Genomic DNA, 26,726 nt, shown 5'->3' on the forward strand with positions numbered 1-26,726 from the left:
GTTGAAGCACAAATGAAAAAACAACCTTTATAACACGAGATGTAACTGCTCCGTTGTAAAAAGTGCAACTTATTCTGTTCTTCGCCTGTAGCTTTTCTCTGAAAGGTCTTGAGCATCTCATAATATATTTGCAAATTCCATAATTCTGTGCGAAGTTCAAGATTGAATTTTAAAATAACGGGGCACAGCTGACTCAAATAATCTTTTCAACGACGGAGTACGAACGCACAATCGGAAGATGAGAAAGAATAAAGGAAGGAAGGGTTGAAAAGGGGAATATCTGCGAGGTTAAATAAAAATCACGTTTATCCTGGTCGAGTGGCGCGTTCGAGGGTTGAATCGTTAGTACGCGAAAGGTAGAATTATAATATTGTTCGAGAAATTGGACGTTTCTCATGTAAATCGGTCCACTTGTCATCGAACTCGAATCCTTGGAACTTTTATTTCGCTTTAAGCGTATCTCGTATCGTGGGTATTCGATCCGTTTCTTTTATCCACGTTTCCCACAATACGAAAATATGATAAACGGCTGTTCGTTTAATCGTGACGGGGACGTGAAATTATCGGGAAATTGTAATATTCCGATTCTGGTACCTAAAGTCGACAAGAAGATTAATTATCTCTGTTATTGCATAACGAGAGACACGTAATGAGATTCGTTTAAGCAGCTTTTTGCCGGTGACGTTTTATATCGTGGTATATTGACTTACCAGGAAGCGGCGACTTGCGTCATTTCCGGACTAAGCATGGGGTACGGATATTGACCCGTGGAGAAGGGATACATGGGTGCTCTCGTCAGACCTGCAACAAAAATCAGTGATGCTGTTGTTCCGTTCTCTTCAAAAGTTCCTTTATCTTGTCACGAATGTTAAGTAACTAGATATGCCAAGCGATATCGCAAAATGTACAACGGGGACAATGAAAAATATTAATGCAAGTTATACATGATTCAACTAAACTTATACTAAACTTATGATACTAAACTTATCAGCGCCGGTCAAATCGACCGTTTTCGAACTTCTACACAAATTTAATCATATTTAAACGTTATCATATCGCTTCATAATTTCTGACCTTTGCCTAAAACAAGCATACAATATATTTTTTGGTATTTACTTTTAGTTTGCTTTTTTCTTTTCTAAGAAAAAATTGTATTCTGTCTTGCCTACCGCGGGTGGTCAATTCTATCGAACGATTTTTACTTCGTGAATTTTGTTATGGACCTAGAAATTGTATATGAAGTAATAATCGTACTGGATAAAGATAAGATTGTCCATTGTTAATATCGAAGTGCTTTCTAAATAGTAACATCGAAATTTAAATAATTAAATAATATTGGTACACTTGTTAACGTCGAGGAGTAATTCTTGCAATTGTAATTTGCAAATACCTGAATACACGATTGAATAGTAAATCAGAAACGCGATATATAGCTGTATCAAAGTCCATTGTCTATCTAAAAATAATAATAACAAAATTTTATAAATTACTGAAATACTATAAATCCAAGGATTTTCCTCTATAAATTCAAGAAACACAACTTTTTGTAATTAAAGAATCTCATTTAGTGACATATTTTAAGTGATATTATTTAATGTTTATTTGCCATCATTGTGGACGACTTTCTAGAGAGGATATATTTTTATGGGGTTGATCGGTACGCCGACGGCGTCGCGTCTCCTGGCCTCGCATCAACGGATGCAGGATAAACATTATTATGGACGAGATCAAAGTAGAACGATCCTATTGGAGAAAAGGAGGACTATGTATTTAATATCGAGCCGTTTTGCACTACAAACACAAATCGGATGACCCGGCGAGCGAACATTGATCGCTGGCCACGGTCCCCTCGACGTTCGACACTATCATCCGTCTAAAGAAAGTCTGTTTGATAACAATTTGCATTCCATATCATATTCGTAAATGATTCTCAATTGTATTTCGTAGAATATACATTAGAGAATGTTAGGAACGTTTATGCGAAGAGACGAAATCTTTTCTACATGTTCTGTAAGAAATATTTGTCCCTATAGTAAGGAAAAGATTTTATCTAAATGTAAGTAAAATAGCGCGAATTATAAATTGAAGTGTCTCTAAAAGTTCTTGAAATTATATGCCTAATATACTCCAAGTTTAGAACTGACGCGAAGCGTATTAAAATCCCCTAACAGAATTCTCTCACGTACAATCAGTTCCTCCAAATCTAAAACTAGTTTCTACAAGCAGAAAGATCTCCATAACCCATCAGGAAAGAAATAGAAAGATCGCTATCCGTCCCTCAACTCGTTCCACTCTGTTGATTGTTATGGAAAACCTTCTGTGCCCGCACTATCATCTCGGACCGTCGTATAATGGAAATATTACGCGAGTGAACCAGAGGATGAAAATCACTGTTACTCTCTACGATTCAAAACGTATTAGAAGCCTTCAAGATGTTTCTTGTACGCCGATAATGTATCAATAACGACCTCAAAAATCCCGATAATTACATTTTAAATTTCCAACCAGTAGCCCAACCAACAAAAGCCCCATCCAGCAAAGAAGAAATAAAAAAAAAACTGAATATCTGTTGTTGGAAGCCAGACTCCACCCTATCGATAATTACTGGAAACCCCGTGTATCCACACTGTCGCCCCGGATCGTCGTTACACGAGGCTGATGACGTAGGTAGAAGGAAAAGGGGTGCGCGTAGCTTTCACAGTGGCGGTATCTAATACATAACCGGTATACGTGCTGCAGAACCGGTCGCGGCCCCCGAAGAGCCCCAGAAACGTCGACTGCCGCCTATAAGTGGGGTGCCTTTGGCGAGGCGAAGTGTAATTGGCTTCATAAGGGTCGACGAGAAGCGGCCGGAATATCGGCAAGCCCTGAAACCGCTTGACGAGGCCAATACTTCTCTCTTTCCTCCCCTTGCGTCGTCGTTGCCCCTCTATAACGTTCGTATACTGTGGATGGACTCTCTTTCCACCTTCAACCCGGTTCACCCCACCTTCGTGTTCTTCCTTTTTGCATTTCGAATATGTCCCGAAGGCTACCGTCCCACAAGCGCGACTCTCCGGTGGCGCACGAAATCGGTCAACGCGTGGTTTTCTACGATAGGGCCACTCCAAGCCCTGCAGTGTCCGGATAACGACCGTGTCTATCGTTGGACGAGACAGAGAGGCAGAGATGCTGTGGCTCTCGATTAGTGGACAGGGTTGCTTGCAACGTTTCGAGAGTAGAGACGCGCGATGAAAATCGAAGCTTAAGGGAACACGTTGCTAGAGCAAGTTCCGGCTAATTGAGCGTTTTGGGACGTTGTAAGCGTTGTATGGTTTTGGGATTGAGGCGAGGCAGATTGTTCGATGATAGGTGTTATTTTGGCAGACTCGTGGTACGGTTTGATGGAACTTTGGAAAGTTAGCGTAGATTGTATCGCAAGTGTAGTATGTTATGTTTGGTATAGTCTGTTTGTTATACATATCATGATATTTTTATATCTTCTTTGTTATGTTCTTCTGTTTTCTTGATTCGATATCTCTTGACGAAGTTAGACGAATAATTGGTCATTGATATTTTCAATACACGTTTAGTCCTTTTCAACGAGGAATGAAGTAATATTTTGTTATGTTTAGTATGTTGATATATTCTTTGTTATATGTTTTCTTGTTTGTTATACCCTATGTTGCGTTTGTTATAATTGGAGGATGAAGAAGAATAGACGAATTATCCCATTGATATTTTCAATGCGTGTTTATCCTCTTTCCAACGAAGAGCAAGTAATACTTTGTTTATGGCAATGTACAGGTTTAACTGTTATTAATTATCAACATTTGCTAATCTTCGTATTCTTGTCTATGCATAACTAAATTTATTCCTCGAAACGTTTCTCAATCCTTTAATAACAGTTTCCCTATATCTCCTTCTTCTTCTTACTATTTGTCTGTCCATTGCAGAACGATCTACTTAAACCACTTTGCGCTTCCATTCTATTATTTTTCTAATTACTTCCATTATCAACAACTTATAGACTAATCTACCAATAACCCCCCCCCCCCCCCCCCCAACGAACCAATTCAAACCGAGGCTGACATTCTTAATAACAACTATATCGAATTAACTACACAGCCTTAAGAATCATCTTAATCTCTCTGTTAACTTCCACCTTTTATTCCTAAAATGGAACCTGTAAGATTACTACCTACGATCGAAGATGATTCATTAGCATTCGGAGTAAAGGGTTGCTAGCCGATCTCCTTGGACCCGGAAGAATCGATGCCGTGAAACGGAAGACAGACGAGTCGATATCGAGACCGAAAGACTCGATTCGCAGACTGAAAAGAGAAAAATGGTCTGAGGGGGTTGGTTGGTTCAGTCAGCTCGTGGAAACGCAGGAAGGGGTCGTTATCTGTCCGATATCGTGTACGAACAAGGTAAGGGACGAGAATTAGAAGTACGAACCGCGGCTGAGTGCAGAGCAGAAGAAGAACTGGATGATATAAGGGAACCTACGGAGGGTTGTGGAGGCGGGGGCCAGGTCGGGTGGGTTGAAAGGGGTGGCTCGTAATATCCTGGCGAGTCCGCGGGCTCCGTCATGTGTGCTTAATCACTTTCCAGTCGACTCGGCAGTCTGCAACCCCATTATCGGGGTCTCACCACCCGGAAAATTACTCTTTTATTCTCGAACAACTCGAGCTCCCGGTGTTCCGTATACCGCGATATTCTCTGTCTTTCCGTCCCTCGTCCCGCTTCTATTCCTTGCCTTCTCCCTCCGGTCGACGACTTCGATGCTTTTCGACTATTTTTTCTTTTTCTTCCTATTTTATTTCGTAGAAGAGAGCGGACAATTCTGTGGTTTACTTTTCACTGATTTAGTTGCGACTATTACACGATATCGTTAACATTTAATCGGTTATAGTTACCGGTGGAGAACTATGGGGTTCGTGACTGTCTCCGCAGGGGAGGAAACACGTTTCCCGGGGCGAAATCGACAAAGGGATGGTTTTTGAGACGGAGGGTTAGCATAGGTACCGTTGCAGACTCTGCTGCTTTAATCGTGTCTCGATATCAAAGACTAGTATGAAATGGAGATTATTGTGAAAACGTATATACGTGTGTATAATTGAATCGCTGAACGTTAAGATAACTATTACCTAGAAATTTCTTTATGTGGAAATTTGATACGAACAATTTTACACAACTACTATTATTAACGAATTGACAAGTTACAAATTCTAGGATAATCAACAGGATAATCAAGTAACTTTGAATTCCTCAAATTTCCATGTAAAATTTCATTCGTTTCATTAGTAAACTTGTTACACTGTTGTGTAATGAAAATCGTATGGTGTAAGGATATTTATTAACTTTGGTAGCTCGTAACTTACGACTCGCAAAACTTCGCTAACAATATTGCGTAAGATGTAGTTCGTAAAAAAGGCGGTTTCAACGATCCTAATATTCTAATCTTGAAACCAACGAGAGGATCGTTAGTAGGAATCGGCGAATATCTCAAGGGCGCGTACTTGGTTCTCCCCTCGAAGGTGTAGGGCTGCCGAAAGAATAACTTTCGCGAAAGAAGGACCTCGTTCTCGGGCTGACTCGCGTACTCGAGCCGAGGTACTCGACGTCTGCTTGCGATGACGATACGTTCAAGTGGTATTTTAACACTCGAACGAGAGGAAAAGTGTATTTACGGCGGCGCGAGGCCGCGACACACGCGTGGAAAGCCCGACAAAGATGTCAAAGTGACCGCTCGAAGCGGCGAGAAAACTGGAGAACCTACTCGTGAAGGATTACGGTGCTCGAAGAATCGCAGCCACCGGTGAAAGAGGCCGAGTGGCTTTCTGCTTGTAACACGCGCGCGCAGGGGTACCACAGGGGTGGCTATGATACTCCTCCTGGTCTTGTTTGACGTTCTATTATGTCCATTAATCGACTGGGTTGATTTGCTTTCGAGAGAAGATTCGTGAAGTTAGTGTGGCTTATTCTTGTGTAACGGAATAGGGTGCAAATTATTTGGGGTGCCTTTTGTGAGTTGCCAGTAGTACGTTTGAACAATCGTAACTGCTACATGCTATTATCGCAGCTGTTTATGATGCTTATTGTGTAGGAGAGATTCCGGGTTGGTTTAGGTAACAGGGGAATATGATTATTGATATTAATATTCGTATTATTATTTTTGTTAAAACGGTGAATTCATGTAAGATTTAATGAAAGATACGCAGTTGGTACATCACAAGATAATAACAATTGTTCGGAGGAATTTAAGGGTTGAACAATATTACACTTGTTTGAGTGCCATTGGTGAAAATTGTTTAGCTAATTGAGGGATAACTGAGAGGGTTAACTTGCCTGTATAATTTGTAACATAACTGCGCGACTATTTTTGCATATAAATTAGCATAAATTCGAACCTAACAAGTCAGTCAATTGCCAAACCTCTGAAACTCTATCTACATCGGAAATTGGCCACGCCAAATCGTACCAACCAAATATACAGAACTATCAGAGCAAAAAAGGCAACAGGAGGAACAGTACGAAGAAGCGGCTGATAATCGCGACGGAAGCTCGAATCGACGGAAGTACTACGAAAAAGCGAGAAAACTTAAAAGAGAAAGCTCGCCTACGTTGGGGGAGGGGGTGGTGTGAGAAGAGGAAAATTAAGCGGATCAATGGTGGAGCAGGGACTCGACGCTCTCGACTCTCTGGTACCCTAAAGCCCACCTTTACTGTCATCACCCAACTCTTTTCTGTTTCATGGAATCCTGGAATAAACACGCGGTGAAGATATGAAAGTGCAGCTAATTAGAAATATATTCCTGAAAGCGAGAACATCGAGCGAGAGAAAGAGCTGGGGCTGTCTTCATAGACGTCGACTGGTTGGTTTCGAACGCTGGAGAGACAAACAGAGAGAGAGAGGGAGAGAGAGAACATGGAACAAAGCGAGAGAAAAGTCGAAAAGCAATGCGTTAGACAAAGATATACGCGATGAGTAACACACAGCGACATACCAGAGCGACCTTACGAAAGAGGACGCACAGAGAAGTAGAATATGGACCGAAGCGAGAGAAAATCTGGAAACTAATGCGTTAGACGAAGATAGACATAGTTGAGTAACACGTACATACAATACGAACCTCCGGGAGGACACACGAGCAAGCAATGGTGCAATAAAGTGAGAAAACCAGCAAGCTAGTGCGTTAGACAAAGATAGGCATAGTGAGTAACACGCATACAGACATAGTAAAGGAACGGAGAGGGAAGGAAGACAGGGACGAAGAGATGACGTGACGTGGGAGGAGGCAGAAGAGGAGTAGAGAGAGGTTAGAGGAGGGTCTGAACGAGAGAGGTGGTGGCAGTGCTCTTGGTCGGGTGCTACGTAGCACGAGAGAACGGGTGAGTGAGTGGGTGGTGGCTGAACAGAGTCGAGAACTTCCTAGAAGAGGAACGAAGAGGAAGAAGATTCTCTCGGTGGTTGTAGGAGAGGGAAAGAGGAGAACGAGGGTGAACTCGAGCTTAGAGGGAAGGAAGGAGCTGGAGGAAGTGTAGGAGGAGAAGAGGGTGGGGACAAAATGCTCGCTCGTTTGCAAGACAAAGAACCTGAGCCGCCGTACGAACTCGTAGTCGTGCATAAACGCTATCAACCCCATCTACATATTCCAGGGACCTAGGGGACGTGGGTGAGCAGAGGGTGACGCGAGAACTAGGCCCGAGGCAGAAGGAGAGAAGAGAAAGATAGCGCGCACGCGCGCAGACACGTCCAGAATCTCCGGGTCGGCTTTCTGTCTTCGTTTCTCTCGATTTTTTTCCCTCCTTTCGTTGTTGTAAGTTGAAACGATCGCTTTAGGTGGAGACGAACCGAATTCGAATCGTTCTCCTTCGGCGATTTTAGTTTTGTAGGGAGAGAAACGTATTGTAAGGATAATGGAGCGTAATAGAAATTGGTGGATGGGGTGGTTTCGGTAAAGTCAAAGGATGTGGAAGATTTCGAAGTTTGTGGTAGTTACGGGGTTAAAAAGAAGGCTAATTTGAAAATAGTACTACTCGTACTATTGCTTTTACTACTAGCTTTAATTCAGCTGTGCAAGATGATCCTGATTAAGAAATACCAATTTCGAAAGTTAATTAACAACTTGCCCGCAAATTAATGCGAGATCACGCGATGCTACAAAACCGATTCTCATCTCTCTCGACCTCGCGCTCCTCCTAAAAATAAAGAATCAGAAAACAGGCCAAGTATGCCTAAAAAATTCCGTGTCACCATCAAAATCTACCACTATTTACTAGTTTCCCAAGCTTCCTCTTACCCATACTTGACATTAATTATCCTTAATTATAATTATCCTTTTGATCAGGTTCTACATTTCGTTATTATTATTATTCATTCATAGGTCTTATGTTGATATTTATTTCGCCTATTAAATACTGTAACGGGTACTGTACTTTATACATTTTTCATATTCCTATTATGTATATTCTATGCATTATTTTCGCAGCTGTAAATCTCCCATAAGCAGGGTAAATACAATGGTGTACCGATACCATATGTAACCACCGTAACTATCGTTATCTGCGAAGACCGTTTGTACGCGAAGAAAATACACCGGTCATCGACTATTAATCCACATTGGCTGGCGAGATGATAGCGAAGGGTTCCCAAAAGAGGCAGGGGAGGCGGTCTCGGGGGCGGGTGCAACGAGAGTAGGAAGAAGAGGAGCTGTAGAAATAGAGAGGCGGGTTGAAACCCCCTTGACCCGGCGCCAGAGGGAGGCTGCATGCCTGGCTGATTAGCCTAATGGTGAGTTCTCCTCTTATTCTCCTACTTGACGCCAGTTCGCGAGCCTCTCTTCTCTCTCTTATCCCACCACCGCTTCCGTTCTCGTCTCCCTCTAACCTTCTTTGTTAACCTCTCTAGGGACGCCCGGTCTCTTCCTACTTCTCCATATCTCTCCCTCCGAGTTCGAGCCGCGGCATCGACAGCGGACCCTTCACTCGATAAGAAATATTCCTTCAATTAGAACCCCGCAGGAATACCAATGTTTGCACGACCACCACCAAACGAGACCACGTAGAGACACAGACGTGTTTTAATTTGCCTCGAGAGCAAAAGACACTGTGCAGCTAGCTCGCTAACCCGGCCTATGTACGTAGCCGACTCTTGAGAGGAGATTCTCTTCATTGGAGGCTTCTGGAAATGCTGGATCGTTTTATCATACGGCGAAGGCTGCGGAGATTGTTGGTTTGTTTTCGAAGAGAATTCTTGGTTGTATATTTGCTTGATTTGAAGTGGAATTATGTGGGTAAGAACGGAATGCATCTTTCTAGCTTCCGGCTACGTGATTGGAAATTTCGACATCGATATTTTAAAGATAAAAATTCCCATATTACTATACTTTTTTTAAAAACTAATTTTTAGAAGAGTTCGTTTTATAGCTAGATACTTTGTTTAAAAACAAGCAACCGGATTAATGTTTCTGATTTCAGTGATTTTACTTTCGCTTGGATAATTCGAGTGTTAAGTAAAGAAATTTCTTGAAACGAAACTTCGAATTAAAGTTGCTCATTTGAGTACGGTTTGGATGAAACGCATCGATGAAACATGTTATCATTTGAATCGTTTCGTTGCTTATTGTTGGTCGAGACAAGCCGCAGACAAAACCTGTTTGTATTGTTCGTCTAGGACAGGGACGATGTTTAATATTTGCGCGGATCGATACAGTGAAATGATACGCGAAGAGTTTACCGCTAGTCAGACCGTGTTGCTCTATTACAGGGAACGAGAGAAGTATTCCATCAATTACAATTTGAGAGAGTTGTCAATATTTGCGCCGACACTAGTGGTTTAACTTCGTAAAAGAATTATTGATTCAACCGATAGCACGGGGTGGAACCTCTCTGTGTATGTTTTGCGGAAAGTTGATGATGGTTTAAGGTTAACTTCCAGAATCAAGAGGCAAAGGGATGAGGAGTGCTGTTGGATGCCAATGCCTCACTTGGAGTTTAACAATTACACGATAGCTTTATGGCCACATTGTATTCATAAAATTAACACGATCTTACTTTTTTCCAATTGCAAACATTTATTGGTAGTTTTGTTACTTTAAAGTTCGAAATTTCAGAGATCTAAAAATTGAATGCGCGTAGATTGAACACACGTTTTTGAACCCGATATGCGAATCTTCACAAGTTTTAGAAATTTAGATCTGAATTTTTGACATTTGAATTCGAGTTTCTGAAATTTAAATTTGAAGTTTTGAAATGTAAATGTGAATTGTTGAAGTGTAGATTAGAATCTTTGAGATTAAAATTCGAATTTTTGAAATGTAAATTCGAAGTTTCGAAGTTTCAATTTGAATTTTTGAAATTTAAATTTCTATGTTTAAATTTGTACTCTCGGAATCTCGTAGATTCGAAACTTCTACTCCCTTTTATCGCGTGGTTATCAAGAACTGAAGACCACCGAAACACTTCTTCGAAATGAAGAATTTAGAATTCGGAGATTAGCAAAATTAAAGTAAAAAAAGATCTCTCCGTGTAAAACAAGCCCGTTTTGAATGAATATTTCATTTTTCAGAAACTCCAACTTCTACAATTTTGAAATTTCCAGTTTTAAATTTAAAAGTACCCGTGTAAATTCCAATCCTACTTGAACCATTAATTCGACCACTGAGTTCAATATTCCCCCTCCAAAAATTTCCAATACACTGCTGCAAGAAAGAACTAAAGAAAAAAACGATGTAACCATCGTTGAACCTGTTCGAAGATACAATTTAAAGGCGATATTCGGTACTCACCTGCCGCTGCGGCTGCTTTACCCGCATCGAGCGTCCCGTACGGTGGAATTCCCATATGAGCAGGCGGTGGCTGAGTCAGGTGGTCCCCATTGGGGCAGAAGAAGGGCAAACCGCTCGGATGCGTCCCCGCCAGGCCCATCTTGCTCGCCTATAAATCAAACAGAGAAAGGGGAAACGGTTAGCATGAACGGGCGTTGTGAAATCGAAAACAAGTATATATCCGGCGTCGTTTTCGACACGGTATAGCGTACAAGCCTCGCGTGTCGACGTTGCATTATCGTTATCGAGTAATTAATTAATACGGTGTTGATTAATGCTTCGTTAATGCAGCCAGGTAATTAGCAATCCGCCAGGGGATATCAATTAATTAATTGATACTCCGGAAGCATCGACAGGTGTTTGCGTGAGACGATATAAATTGATTTCTTTTCTCCATCACCTCCCCCCCTATCGTTTGATCGATGATGCGCCGCCTGTTTTGCTAATTGAACTTCGAAATTTCAAGATATCGACGCGTTATGTAGAAGAAGATTAATCGGGTTTTAATTTATGGATTATTTCTCCGTTCACGTGTCATTGAGAAATATAAATTTAAAATATTCAAACATTGGAATATTCAAAAATATCGATACCGTTTCAATATTGAAATATTAAGAACGCGAAACATGTATAATTAAAACGGATCGTAGAGGTTAAAAAATAAAAAGACTAATATCATAATTGATTCCTAAAAACGAAGAATCCCCGATTGATCAAGTGGTGACTATAAAGTTATCCTTGATCAAACAACGATCAGCCAGTTACCATCAAAACCATCCCATTTACCACAACCTTCCTATCATGAACAAGTTGGCTTAACGATCGAACAAAGGTAGTATCCGATTCTTTGATCGGCCCCTGTCGAGTACCATTTCCGTTCCTCCCTATTTAACATAGACATTAGCATCGTTGTCCTTGACGGCATTGGACGAGTCGTCCCATCGGCGAGGAGGACGACACGGAGGACTAAAAAGCCCTCGTTCTCTCGTCGAGGAGGAAATATAATATACAATTCAATAAACTCTCGAAGGGGGAAAAGCACGCTTATCGAGAGGACGAGCTCGAGCATTAATTTGCAAAGACGGCGGCAGCGGCGCGCGCTCCTCGAACGTTCGAGGGTTCGTTCTCTCGTTCGGCTTTCCATTCGCCGGCTTGACGACGTATCGCCGAATTCGAGTGGCCCTTCAACGTCCTCTCGCGCGACGAGTCTCGTCCCTTCTCCCTTCTCTCTTTTCCTCTTCCTAACAGTCGAGCAGAGAAGAGAATTAGTTCAATCTAGGCACGGCGCGAGGCTCGCAAGGTCGCATAGCCTCAACCCCACCGAGGTTTCAACTCTCGCGGCGGCGATCGATACCTCGTCGAGTGGTTGTCTCTTATCAGTCGGTGCTTACCATGAGTGCGGCGGTATCGCGCATCGATCTGACAGCGAGTAATAGTCCTGGATCGAGAGGCTCCCGCTCCATCCAAGTCAGCACCCTCGACAGTAGACCGACGGTCTCTTCCGCGGTCGGCTCGTCTTCATCCTCCTCCTCTTCCTCGTCCTCCTCGTCGTCTATCCCTTGTTGCTTCCCGCCCTCGTAATCGGCCCACTTCTCTTCCGCCTCGATCTTCACCCCGCGGCAATGATCCTCCTCCAACTCCTTCTTCCTGACGCACCAAGCTTCGCTGCTCTCGTCGTCGAGGATCCATTTGCTCAGTTCGTCGTCGCTGACCTCCAGACCCACTTCCCGAGCGACGTTCTGCAGCTCGACTAGAAGCATCCTGTCTTCCTCTTGATCAGACGCGTGTATCCGAGACGATAAAGTGAGGCCGATGATGTTGTTCGAACAACCGATCGAAGGGTCATCGCGATCTCGCGGCAGGATCCAACTTCTTGCGAAGGTTTCTGACCTGACGCTGAGCCATGCTCTGTGCAGATCGGCGAAAGCTTCCTTCAACGTGAATCTCTTTAAATACGTGGTTAAAGTATCTGTTTCTTTATTAGGATTGGAGATTTTCCGATGGACTCCGTAGCAGGCTCTAGAAAGAACACCCGTTGCCAGTCTGACTCTTAACTCTCTAATTACGATCCTCATTTCGAGGCAATCTTTCGGTACCACGAACAACCTGACTAATCCATCCGCAGCCACGCAGTCAGCCTCTTGTGGCAAATAATCCGCGGTCTCAGCGACCAACACAGCTCCGTCGGGATGCATGGCCATCGCCGTCACGGCAAACTCTCGATGGAACCACCAGAGGAACAGATCCACCGTGAGAGAACCCCTGCCACCACCAGCGTAGATCACAGGCTGGCTGAGCATGTTGACTCGTCTGAGGCAACGTGGCCGCCAATGGCGACCGGTTACCAGCAGTCGCGTCCTGTGGTGGCCCTCGTGATCCGCCGCCCCCACCACCCACACCCTCTCGGAATCGCCAGCTGTGGAGGTGGCGCGACGTCGTCCAGGCAGGTCCCGCCAATCCAGGAAGGACACATGTGCGAGGTAGATTCTACTACGGTCGTAGCTTTCCAGAGCGTTCCTCAGGCTCTCTATAACGGACGAATGAGTGACCGGAGGGCAGCCTCTTATATTAGCTTGCGTGAACTGCTCTGTGACCTTGTCGGAAGTCGTGGAGACAGAAGAGGAGAACGGCGAGGAAGAGGAGACCGTCGAAGAAGTAGGAACACAAGTAGACAACGATGATGGCGTAGCAACCGCAGATTTCTCCGTTATCACCTCTCTAACACTTCGTGACCTGATGAAACACTGTCTCTCCTGTTTCCTTTTTCTGATTCTATCTTGATGTGACTCGTTACCGTACCTTCCAGAATCCACCGTATTTGCTTCTTCGTTCGTTCGATCATTTCCTCGATCATTATCTTTGCTTGAATTATTCTCCCGAGAGATAGCTCCGGTAGACGTAGACGAGGTGGAGTGTGCCGGCGACGAGATGCTCGACGGAGGCGAGATAGACCTTCTAGACGACGCGTCCGTGAAGGAGGACGCAGCTGGCGAAGACAGAGACGTGGACGAAGATACCGTACCATCGCCTTGATTGGGATCATCCTCGGTAGTAGCGATCCGCTCGCGGCGGCGTTGTCTGCTGGTCGGCCATCGTTGCACCAGGGTGCCGTTTTCACGGGGCTCGAGGCCACTCTCCAGGGGCTGGCGCATGCGCGCCGCCCACGACGATCGACCCTCGCACGCTGCCACCGCAGACTTGCTCGTTCTGGTCGTCGTTGTCGTCGTCGTTGTCGTCGTTGTTGTCGTCGTGGTACCTTCATTCTGAGACTGGCCACTTTTAACGGTTTTCTCTTCTTCGTCAGCCACGTCCGTTGCCTGTCCTGTTTCTACCTCGGCTTGTCGACGTTGCTGGTCATGATGATGATGGTTTGGCTGATGACTATTAGCGCCACGTATAGCGATAGACCTCGATTTGGAGGTCGCCCTGGCGTTGAGGCGCGTGCACTTGCTGCCACGGGGCGACATCGTCCACGGCGGAAGCGTTCCCGCGGCGGAGGAATCTCCTGGCCAGCGGTGGCCTGCGAATCCCACGGATTCGGTAAGCGTTGGCGCGCGCGCGACCGTTCATCCACGGCGTGCCGGCTTCGCCTACCAAGCGATGACTGAGCGAGCGGCCGCGACGCAGCCGTCAAAGGCCGGAGCGGGAACTAGAAGGCTTTGATGTACCGCCGCCCCGGCGCGCACAAAGCGAAAGCGGCCCCGGCTCGTTGGTTGGCATGCCACGGGGGCGGGGGCGGATAGAGCGAGAGAACGGGAACACGGGCGAGCGCGCGCCACGGGTACCCAGTCAGAGAGAGAGTCGGAAAGAGAAAATCGGTGCGAGAGCAGGAGAGAGAGGTACAGCAGTGCCGACAGGAGGAACTGGGCGGCAGGAGGAGGATGAAGGAGGGAATACTCGCAAGCAGTTGCGAGACAGAGACGGAATACACCGCCGGATGTACAGTCACCAAGTGCTTCGGAGAAGGTTTAATATCTCTCTCTCGCTCTCTCTCTCTCTCTCTCTCTCTCTCTGGTGATAAAGATAAAACAGCCAGCGGAATTAGCGTATCGAGTCGCGGTGCTCATTGATCTCATGCTCATTGATACATATTGCTTCTTTATCTTCCTCTCAAATTTCGTAGGTTGCAGTTCGGAATTATATATAGATTGGTGTTTGTAATGTTTGCGGTTTCAGGTTTGTTTGTAGATTGTGATTTTTATTTCACACTGTCGTTATTTCATTGTACGTACGTATTTCTGACGAGGTGTACATGAAAGAGATTTCCATGATAAGCGAGAAAGGTACATACGTGTTTAACGATGCGAGGATGATAAGTTAGGTGAGGTTAGTTCGAGGATTTGGTGATGTATAGGTGGATGAACGTGAATAGTAATCGATGACCTATTTTAGAATCTTCTTAGGCGAAATTCTGTTGTCGGTGGAGTTTCATCTGCTTCCGACTTTGGTAGATTGGTAGAACGTATTTATGAAATCATAGAAAGCATGTTCAAAAGACGTTTAAAACAATTGACGTTATCATAGGACTTCGACAGAGGAACTGGTAATTGAATTTTAATTTGAAGAGTACGTCTCGATGAGGACTCTATAGAATTTGGAGAAATTCATCTTCGTATCTGTTGAAGTGGGTCTCACTTCTAGGAAAACTCTACATCTTCTCTAGTGTTTAGTTTTTCTTAGTCCTGCGAAAGCTACAACTAGCGACGAACGCGACGCGTTCGTTGGCCCTGGCACAACGGTTCTCTTTCCAGCGGCTTCTTTGGTCTCTATTGTAGTACCGCGGAAAGATCGCCGACATACACACAATGTCGACGATAAAGCGCAAGTGTCGACAAGCCGAAAGGGCCGGAAGATTTCAATAGGCCTAACGACCATCGATATATTTTCGGCACCGCAGTCGTTGGTCGTCAGTTAGCCACCGGAGAGTCAAGTGTCGAGAGTCGTTAATCGACAGTCGAGAGTTGTCGTAATCATATTTATATTACCGCATTAAGTTCACGTTAAATAATTATCGTTTTCCACTGTAATAAATCCATCTATCAATAAATTACCATATTAGGATACAGATCACTAGAAATCCTAATTTTTAATATTTCTGAATAAAGAAATCCTATAATACATTCATCCACGCATTTCTTCTCTCTATTGCGAGATAAAACCTCAACAGTATCTAGAGAATTAATCGTAATAATCTACTTTTCCCATTTCGTTCATCATCGTACAATGACATACTCGTGATTATTCGCTGCTTATAAAGAGATCTCGAATTACCTTCTAGCGATAATGAAGACTCGACAAAGATGGAAGAAAATGCGGAGATCCTAACCTATCTTTTTGAGTGATACTTGACTCGGAAAATGGTCGTACTAGTAGGTTCACGACTAACAAGTATTCAACGATGATATTATATACGCCAATAAAAATTATACTTAAACCTTCTAATCTTGGAACAACCTTTCAATTTGATATCTAATAACTGACTTTTTACATTCGCACGAACATACCCTTTCGAGTACAATTTGACAATAAAATCTCGTTATATTTTCAAACTATAATACAAATCCTACGTACTTCATAATGTATACATGTTAAATTCTATCGGTAATCGTTTCGTTAAAACGTTCCACATTGTCAACAAGCACTCGTATCGAAAACCTTAAATAAAAAGAAAAGAAGAAAATTCGTGGAGAGATAATAAATTGCAACAAACCAATAAACACTATCTGTTATCGAGAAAAGTGCACGGTTAAGCCTGTATAAATGCTCTCGACGATCGCAGAGCGTGCACAAGGGGTGAGTGTACCCGTCTGCGTGTCGCAGAACGTAGTTACCGGAATAGACGTTCCCCTTGGAAAGGGGGTTGATCGAGCGAGCCACGTTTATCGGTGCTCCAATTTGCACGGCAGAGAGGTAGACTCTCGCGAGGCTTTTTTTTCGTAACTGGAGCGAAAGATCATCGCACCGAGCTATTCGAGACCGCATATTGTCCGATGCTTCGTTTTCAGGGGAACAAGACGCGACCGGTCAGACATTCGCTTTAGGAACTCTCCATATCGAACTTCGTTTTTATTAAATTCTGGCTTCATTCTTATCTTTTTTTGAAGATTTTTAGTACTTGGTGTTTGACTTTTTATAGGTTGAATCCTTTATTATTTACTTTAATTACTTTTTAATTTAATTTACTTAATTACGCGGTTAATTACTTTTTTCATATGTTACGTTTATTTTTATTAAGATATTAGAACCTTGATAATTAGAGTATGAATTTTCATTCAAATTTTTATGTACAGAGTTTTAATTTTTATATATTGTTATAATGAGAAGCTTATTTCGCGGATTTTACATATTTTTGCATATTTAAATTTCTAATAATAATTTCATAAAGATTCATGGTTCATTAATGACATTTAAAGATATTATTTTCATGCAGTTGTATATATATGCATTTGTCAGATGATGATGAGAACGATCTTAGAAATTGTAAAAAATGTTTTTACTTAATAGACGTGCAATTTCTATTTAAAACGTGGATACAATTTTTGTATTAGAAAATCCGAGCAATTGGGCAATTTGTTGGAAACACATATGTAGTACGTTTTTTTTACTACCTATCATTTTTATAATACCGCGAGCGTTTTTAATTTCGAGGGTGCCTCGACGGAAAAGTTAAGAGTATCAATTTCTATATTGAACGATTTTAATAAATATTGCCGCAAATATATGGAAGAGGGATTTTTTTATCTTCTTCTAAAAATGTACGCTACGGTTGAGGAACAGCTTTACTAAAATTTCAAACCGTGTTGGTTGGTAAAAATTGAATTCGAACGTAGACACTCGAAGCTAATGGAGCTTCAGGACGCCATCGAGCTTCGAGCCAACACTCGACGCGTCGTTATCGGCGTCGATTTCAATTAATCGTTTCACCAAAGTGAATAGATAGCGAACCGGGTGGATAGGTCACCTTTTTTCTGGCTTATAATCGGGCACTGTGATATTCCACATCGTCCGATCACCTTTTTCATCTATGTCTATCAAATTTCTCACAAATTCCTCCCTCAGATCGTAATTACAAAAAATTGTTCAGTCTTTGTATCCATTTTCCATTCGTCATCAATTTCGTCAAATATTTCGTGAATTTTTTCCACACTATTATATCAATTCGCAAAATCTTCCAATTTCAACATCCAGCATCCCCAACGTGAAATTTTCGAACATTTTTTACATGTTTCTTAGCCATCAATTTCTTCAAACCATAAAAACACAAGGTTTTCCAATATTCTCATTTAATTCCCAATCGTCCTAATTATATTTAATTCCAAATCACAAAATTTGCCAATTTCAACCCACCACACTCATCAATTCCTTCCTAAAGTAATCAGTTCTCCATGTGAAAGTCTCAAAATATCTTCAATTTTCCTTCTACTAATACGAAAAACTTGCCCCTTGCGTCGTAGCTGCTAATCGCAAAATCTTCCAATTTCAATCCACGATTCTCACAAATTTTTCCCACAAATATTTTCTCGCAACTCGGTTCTTCAGATCGTAATCACAAAAAATTTCCAAATTTCCATTCGACTTGCCGATAGACGGTCCCCTCGCGTCATAACTGCTAATTACGAAATCTTCCAATTTCAACATCGCCATCCCCTGCGTCCTCGCCTCAATATCATCAACCAATATTCCAGGGAGCATAGGAGATTCTCTTTATCAACGATCTCGACCACGTGTCGTTCGTGCGATCGGCGTGGTAGCACGGCCCCCTATCGGCCACGCTAATTAGCCGAAGGCCGAAAAACTGTCGTCGCATGTACACTCGCTTCCTCGTTGTCCTCCGCGTGCGGGGAACACGGCAGCGGCTTAATATTGCAAATCGGATTTAGCCTTGGGCGCTGGTCGCGCATGATTATCGGCGTGTCGGCATTTCATAAACGCGTCCACATCAAACGCAGCTGGTCGGTCGATCGCGATAATATTTGTCACGTAGTTGCGGTGCGCGGCGGCGGCGTACGTATCGCGGATACAGGCTAATCGATCGGCCTTCCTCTCTGTAGCCCGGTCTGCTGGTATATGCGTGATTACTTTCCGGTACGCGTTGTCTCCTCCACGTCCGGAATTCGAGTCTCGCATGCCGCCGCGATCCGATCTAAAGCCCCGTCCATACGACACCTGACGGTCCCATTCATCCACGGAAAATCGAGATTCCCATAGCGTTGCAAACGATATGGACTCGAATCGCTGAAGGGAAAGATACGTTTACCGTGTGGGTGGAAAAGATCGGAGAGCTTGTTAAAATTTCCATAGGATTTTCATCTCGTCGAATTTGTGGAAAACATAGGAAGATCGAGGTTCGGAGACGCAGGATGTTGGAGTTGAAAGATCTCGTAAAAGTGGTCTGTACAAGTTTCTGACAATTTCCTAGAGGTAACCCTCGGTAAGTATGATTTTCTGGTATTTGTTATTTCCGGAGATCAATGAGATTTTTATAAAGTAGGAAATTACAGCCTTTCAGAAGCGCTATCGATCGTAATAATCTGCTGGGTTTCAGAATAATTTCGTCGAGTCTAGATTTTTAGTTACTCCTCTAGACACGTTTTTATGATCTATACCAAGAAACAAATATAAATAAATTATAATAAAAGTATAAAAAGTTGTTAAATCTTAGGTGCGCAAGTTGTAGTATTGTGAAGTTTCGACAAGGTATAAAACAGCTTAATTATAACATACTTCGATAAAGTAATTTGTAAAGTATCTTGATACTTCGTGAGCTTTTTTATAAATGCGTCTGTAGTGTACTACTTAAAAAAAAACAATTTTCTTAAAATGACCAAATTGACCAAAAGAATTTTGTTATGTTAGAAACGTGCAGTTCGCCGTAGATCGGAAATTTTCATTCTCTCTTCTCTGAGTTTATGACGAAAACTAGAATAAAAAGGATCGGAAGAACGATGACTCACGCAAAACAGAGCTTGCATAAATCTCGAAGACGAGAAGTGGTGTGTGGATGGCCCTTAAAGCTTAGACAGTGCGGCTAAAACCGCTTTGTTCGACACAGTAGATCCGGACCGTGCGTGGTACGGCATTAGTCGGCGCGGCTCTCCCACGGAAATCGTTCGACGCTTTTCATTCGTTCGATTGAACGCTGCGCATTTGAGCTGGCATTGTGCGCTAGTACAGCGTTTCAAAATCCTTCAGTTTGCAATCTTTCGAGTTTAATTTCGTTAGCGAACGAAAGTCTCGGATCAAATAAAAGAATATTTACTTTCTATCGATATACATTGCATTACACAATTCTTCTCTTACATATGTATCTACGTGATATTTTCAAATTTAAATTCCAATCAACTAACAGTTATGAGATAAAAAGATTAGGCAAAATATTGATTCTATTGAAAATATATGAAATGAAAGGAAAAAAAACCTTCGTACGAAGATATGGATATTATAAGAAAAGAATGGATTTCATGTTGAATTATTTTTACTGATACGCTAAGTGAAGTGACGTTATCAATAAGGCACATATGTAAAAGATTCTCCTAAAGATTCTTCAAAGCACAAATTCGATTTCCTGTTAATAAATTCGCATTCTCTGGTCCAAATACCAACTATCGCTTAACTATCACAAAAACGAAAAAAGAAAAAAAATAGATTCTTTAAAAAAACCCTACAAGAATGCTATTGGAACCATTAGTCATGATCCACGACCGGTGTACACCGATATCACGTGAGCGAGAAGTCGCGCGTTTCACCGTCGAGAGAAAAAAAATAGCAATGATGAAAAGAGAGAGAGAGAGAGAGAGAAAGAAAGAGTGAAAAAAGGGAAAAAATACGAGAGTGCCCCCGTGGTGTACAAGTGTCCACACCCCAGGAAGGAAACTGGCCGTACCCGTTTCTCCTGCCGCGATTTTAAGTCAAACGGGGAAAGTGTACCGAATCACCGAACGATACAACACGCGAGTTGTGTTCGTCGGCGAGTGGCGACGCGTTTTCTTTACACAGAAACTTCGATGCACAGGCGCCGCGTAACTTTTAATTGGGTTATCTGTGCCGGAACGCCGTCAATCCGCGCGGTTATAGGCCTGATATAGAGAGCTTTTCCATGTACCGCCAGTGACCCGAGCGGAACCGCGTTTTAAAGACGATAATCGCGTATCTACACGCCCTTTTTCCACTCCCTCCATTGTGACACCGCGCGCGTGTATCGACAGAGAGAAATTAATGACACGGTCTTTCGCAATAGCGATAACGTTCCGCTGGCAAAAGAAATATGTATATCGCAGAGTGAAACGTACGGAGGAACGTTTGTGAAAGAATAATGGAGAATTGTCGCGAGATATTGCTTGCCTCTGTTTCAGCGACAGCCTGTTTTTAGCCTGTTACGCTCTATGAGTCATTTCTTAATACTATTCTGTGTTTCTTTATCAGTAGTTTTTCAGATCGAGGAATGTAAGAAAGAATCGTTGTTTAATCTTCTTTTTTTAAATATTAAGAGTTTCCTTGCTTATCGAAACAAGAATAAACCACAGATAACTTAACTAATCAGTCTTGTTAGTTCTAACTATCTCTTAATCTAATCAATATCTGCTTACAATTTACCGACCATTAGCAATTAAAAGATCGAACTAACGTCCTTCGAGAAAATTTCAAAATAATTCGAAATCTGACAGGCTCAACTCAATCTCGAAACTCAATCTGACTAATCAATCTTGTTAGTCCTAACTAACTCTAAATCTAACAGGCATTCATTTACGGTTTACCAATCAGCTATCATAAAGAAATAGGACGAAATACCTCGAGCAGGCAAAGTAATTCTAAGAGGAAAACATAGGTATCCCAGCAATAAAGATTCCATCTCGTTTCTCTTCCTTTTCCGCGTCGTAGTCGTCGCGAACCGAATAAGAGTTTACCACCGATTTAACCCCCTCGGAAGCGGTGTTTCCCTTTCGTGGAAAGAAATCGCGAGATACTCGCGACTCCTCCATCCGGAAGATCGAATACGAGCGTCGTTCAGCCTCTTACGCGGCGTCAATTCGATTCACCCTATTTCAGATAGAAAAAGCGTCGGAGGAGCAGCCGTGTTCTCCACCCCTCCCTTCCATCCACGTAACATCGTAAGAAACTGCTTCGGCGACGTTAAGAGGGTTGTCGCTTTTGGGAGCTACAGCCTGACGCGGGGAGAAACTCACGCACGCTCTTCTCCCTTCTCCCTTCTTCTTTTTCCTTTTTCCCTCTTCCTTCACGTGTTTCTTCCGCAGTTGACACGCACGTGGAAATTCGATTCGCTCGGCTGCACCAGAGCAGCCGCGTAGGTGCAACACGCGACACGTCGGAGAAATTACGAACACGCGCACGCAACAACGTTTCTCAGTTTTTTTGCTTGGGGGAAATTTATGGTCCGATGAAAGGGTGTGCTGCAGGATTTATTTGCGCTCCGTTAAGGGCTGGTAATTATTAACCCTTAACGCTTGATCATTTTCGTTAGATTATCGTGAAGTATAGGGTGAACGGAACTGTGCGAGCAAAGGAACCTTTTACGTGCAGCCGGGCTCTCGTTTTTCATGGCGTAAGGACCTTTCGACATTAAACGGTTAACTAAGAATTATGGTTTGGTACATCTTTCAGAGAATAAATAAAAATTGGATATTAGGATTGGCGTAATGTTCAATTTCTTGTAATAGGTTTTCACTGAATTCGTATCTTTGATGTTATTATATTGTATCAAAAATAAGATCTCATTTGATCGTCCGCAGTATTTCAATTTACAGTACGAGACTAATCTTGTCTGTCTATATGCAATTCATTCTACTGATTTTTGGACTGCGGACGTTTATAAACCTGTAAAAAATTTCTGCAACACGTGCAGACTGCACAATATGTATAAGTATACGGAATGAAGAGATTAAAACGAACTACTATAAAAATATGAATTTTCATAAACATCCATAATCTACTATTTGCATTGGACACGATAAAAGACATTTCGATATACGGGTCCATATTTCTCAGTTTAAAATCCCCCACAATTTTCAATCCCACTTTAACACATTTAAAAAATACATACAGCCATTTAATTTCAATAACAAGTTTATCATAATTACATAAGAACTCTTCCCACCTGCACATCGATAATTTCTCTTACTATCCAGCAAAGCCACAAATATGTCATAAATGATCTCCTATTATACCTAAATATACATGATGTATCTAAAAATTCTACAGGATCTCCTAAAAATTATGAAAGACGACAGTTCGCGAAATATCGGACGAGATCTGTCTCGCTCTGCATTCGTCGCACGAGTTAACAATCCCAATTTGCCCTTCCGACTTTCCTTTCCCCGATTACCTGCGCGCCCCGCTTCCGGTCGGCTCGGCGTTCGCTTACGTCCCCGAACTGCGCATCGTCGTCCCATCGAGGGAAGCGGGATCGACCACGTTGAAATTCTCACGTTCACCCTCCGCGGGCGGCACAACCGCCCCCGCAGGGGCGGTCGCGCGCGCGCGCGCGTCCGCTCTATCTCACTCCCACTCGATCGATAATATTTTCTCAATACAGCGCGAACACGTCACCACGGACAAGGACGATAATATTATACCAAGCGAAGAACGTGGCGTCCGCTTGCACTCTCTCCGTTATTTCCTCTTCTACTCGCTTCTCGTCTAACCCTGCCTCTACCTCTTTCGTTTAACCGGACACAAGTTGGGACACGGGGTTGGAAGCTGAAATTGGCCCGTGGAAGGTGGTGGCTGGTTCTCGTACGGCGAGTATGCATGAATTATTCGAGATACGGTAATCCGGTTGGCTTCCAGAGGAGCCGACATCCTCCCTCGACCTTCCTTTTCCTCTCTCCTATTTCCCTACGCTGTTGCACACACGATCGTGGCGAAGTCGTGTCGCCGTGTCGTCGACTATGACGACGACGACGACGACGACGACGTTCTTCTCCTCTCCTCGCTTCTTCCCCGCGCGAAACGAGGCTAGTAGAAGGGCGAAGAAGAGCGAGGCGTGCAAGGGGGGTTGGACCGAGCATAGTGGAAGCCTGCTTCGACGAGCAGGGTGGCCGAGGAGGGTAGCGAAGCGAGGAAGCGCGACCGTAGGAGGATGGTGGAAGAGATTACTTCTCTTTCTCGCTCCGTGTATATCTCTTTATCTATCGTTGGTAGCCGTGGTGGCACGAGGAGAAGCTGTTCTGCAGAAACGACAGAAGGGACGAGGAAGAGGGGGTTGCCGTGAATGGAGCCGCGGAGCACGGAGGAGGCGGAGGCCAACCCCAAGCTGGGGTTGCCGGGGCAACGCGGGAGGCGTAGGCGCTCTGGGGGCAGGGAGGAAGGGTTCTCTCCCTCGTTCGTTCGGTCGACCAGGGCCATGCCACGAGGGTTGCAGAGGAGTGGGTTCCTCTGCCGAGCAGCGAGACCGTGTTCGTCGCGGGGGTGGTTATATGCTCGAGAAGAGAGAAAGGGAAGGAGAAAGAGATAAAATCTGTGGTGGGGGAGGAAGAGGAATCATCGAGAGCGGGGTGGAAGGACCGTTCCGTGGCGGACGACCACCACGTTCATGGGTAATACGACCGGCGGACGTCGTACTCTTGCTGTAGTTATACTTTAAACCGTGCATTATCTTGTCTTCTTCCATTTGGTTATATGATCCTCTTCCTTGTTTGTTACAAGAGTTACTAGTCGCGTGTGTGTCTTTTACCCCTATATGCTTTCGAGTATTTATCTCTCGATGGTTATTTGCATCAACGGCGTGGCGTACCTTGCGATTCCTTGTTCAAACCCTTGCGCGAAGATCGATCTCGCCACTGTTCTGTCATGAAACTTCCCTCTCGCTCTTGTTCATGCTCTTTCTCGGCGTTGGTGTTTAGAGTTAAAACAATCGGTCTTGTAATTTCCTCTTTGTCCTTGCGACACGTCGCGTATACACCATTTTCGTCTCCTATGGAATCTCACGACGATAGGTCGTCCCTTAAAAGATGATTTTAAACGAGAGAAGAAAGGGCGGCAGATACGTTCGTTGATCGGAGTTAAACGTCGAAACGATGGTATTATCGTCGGAAAAACCGGGCCACTGGCAAATATTGGGCGAGATTGCGTTTTTTCGCGCCCGCGAAATTACGCCGCCGTTCCGGTCGGCGCGTCGAAAAACACAACAATTATTTAACAGTAAATTCGCGCGCGGGGCTTTTTCAATTAAACGTCCGCGTCGGACCCTTTAATAAATTCGCGAAAAATGCAGTCCGTTCTGTAAATTCGGTAAAAATAAATCATTAACCGACGCGCTTCGAAATTCTGTTCCATCCCCCGACGCGTTCCATCGTCCGATTCCGTGTCTCGATGTCACCAACCCCTCTCACTCTGTTACGATTCGCAGGCTCTGGAACGTAGAGCTTCTCGTTCCGGAGGATTTTGCAAAAACAACACAGACGGGCGCGCGTGTGTGCCGCCCTCGCCGTTTCCCCGCTGTGATTTTCCCTTCGAATATCGATTGAACCGTTGCCACCGAAAAATAAAGGGAGAAGAATAACAAAAAAAAAAAAAAAGAAGGGAGAGAGAGAAGAAAAAAAAATATTGGAAAGGGGATACAAATTTCTGGTTTCACCGTGGAACCAGTTACCCAGAAAGGATTAATCGTACGTCCACCTGTGGCCGCTGTGCGTTCATCGCGTATCATATTTGTGCTTGTGTGACAATTCGTTCCTCCCTCTGTGTGGATATCATGAATTGCTGCAGATAAATCGATGCGAGTTTCTAAGTTTTGATTCGTTGCGTGGATATCTGGACTTTTTGTGTACTTTTTTCACATAAATGACATAAATATAGAAAATTACATGCAATATTGTAAACACATGTACATTCACATATTATGAATCCCTACATTTTTATGAATTAACAATAAAACATATTTATGTAGAATTATACGCGTTTGCTAGCGCAATAACGTATAAAGTTCAGAAATATGTGGATCCCTTTCTTATAGTTCTACTTTCTCTCTAAATCTTTCTACTTAGAAATGAGAAATCATAATTTAATACGATTTAAAGTTTGGTAAATGCGATCGAAATGCAATTCGACTGTACTTTAAAATTACAATTTAAATTACACGTGAATTGTAGCGGTGCATATCGATTGCAAAATCTGATTACATTTCCTGTGGAAAAATAAAAAAAGGAAAAAAGGAAAAAGAAACTGGAGTGATATTAAAGTCTGGGGAAGTAATAACGCAACGAATGTTTTCCCTCTTCGTTCGACTACTGTATATCTTGGGAAATAATTGAGCGTGCGCATTTAAACCGAGCATACCGTATATGGCCGGCGTTGCATCGGTGTTTCACATTTTTCCTCTTTCTTACTCTTTTTTCTCATTCCCTCTATTTCTCTCTTCCTTCTTTTCCTTTTTTTTTTTTTTTTTTGAGTCGACGACTATCTGAACACGGTTCTCGCGTGTTCAGCTTCCTAGTTACGGCCCACATATTTACCGACGTATTCGACTGCACACGGTCCATCCATGTACGCCCACCCACGCACCTCCCTACTTGTATATGCATCCAACTATCTGCCCCTTCTTACGCCATCTTTCCTCCTAGACGACGAATCGAATAATTTTTAGAGATAAATCCTGAATCTCATATGAATTCTGAATTTACCAATATATTCTTTAGATTCTTTCGAAACTAATTGCAATTATCGAGTAATTTTTCTATACTAACGTTATTTTCATTTTTGGTTACCTCGCAGAATTTCTGTTTTATAGGTATTAATTTGAAAATTCATATTTTGTTCTTGATATGAAAAAGTATAAAAAAATATATGTAAAATCTAAAGTCAAATGTATTGTCATACAAAATTACAAGTTTCATAAAACTATGAAAATGCATGAACATTCTTAGTCTAATAATCGATCTATTTATTCTATCATCT

At 43.1% G+C, this 26,726-nt stretch overlaps 1 protein-coding gene across 5 annotated transcripts in view; it reads right to left on the reverse strand.

The window, feature by feature from the left end:
- The window catches only part of LOC126867287 (protein pangolin, isoforms A/H/I/S), a 283,374-nt gene that overhangs the window by 28,252 nt on the left and 228,396 nt on the right, over positions 1-26,726 (reverse strand). The window contains exons 1-3 of one of the 5 annotated variants that reach the window (XM_050621582.1): positions 12,206-16,280; positions 10,776-10,923; positions 711-801 (exon numbers count right to left, since the gene is read on the reverse strand). In XM_050621582.1, the coding sequence (XP_050477539.1) occupies positions 711-801; positions 10,776-10,923; positions 12,206-14,281 (2,315 nt within the window). In that variant the 5' untranslated portion in view covers positions 14,282-16,280. Of the gene's footprint in view, positions 1-710; positions 802-10,775; positions 10,924-12,205; positions 16,368-26,726 lie in introns of those variants that run through there. The other 4 variants (XM_050621583.1, XM_050621584.1, XM_050621585.1 and 1 more) reach the window with 4 other exon arrangements.

Source organism: Bombus huntii, chromosome 7 (genome assembly GCF_024542735.1).
Source record: "Bombus huntii isolate Logan2020A chromosome 7, iyBomHunt1.1, whole genome shotgun sequence".
NCBI classification, from domain to species: Eukaryota; Metazoa; Arthropoda; class Insecta; order Hymenoptera; family Apidae; genus Bombus; species Bombus huntii.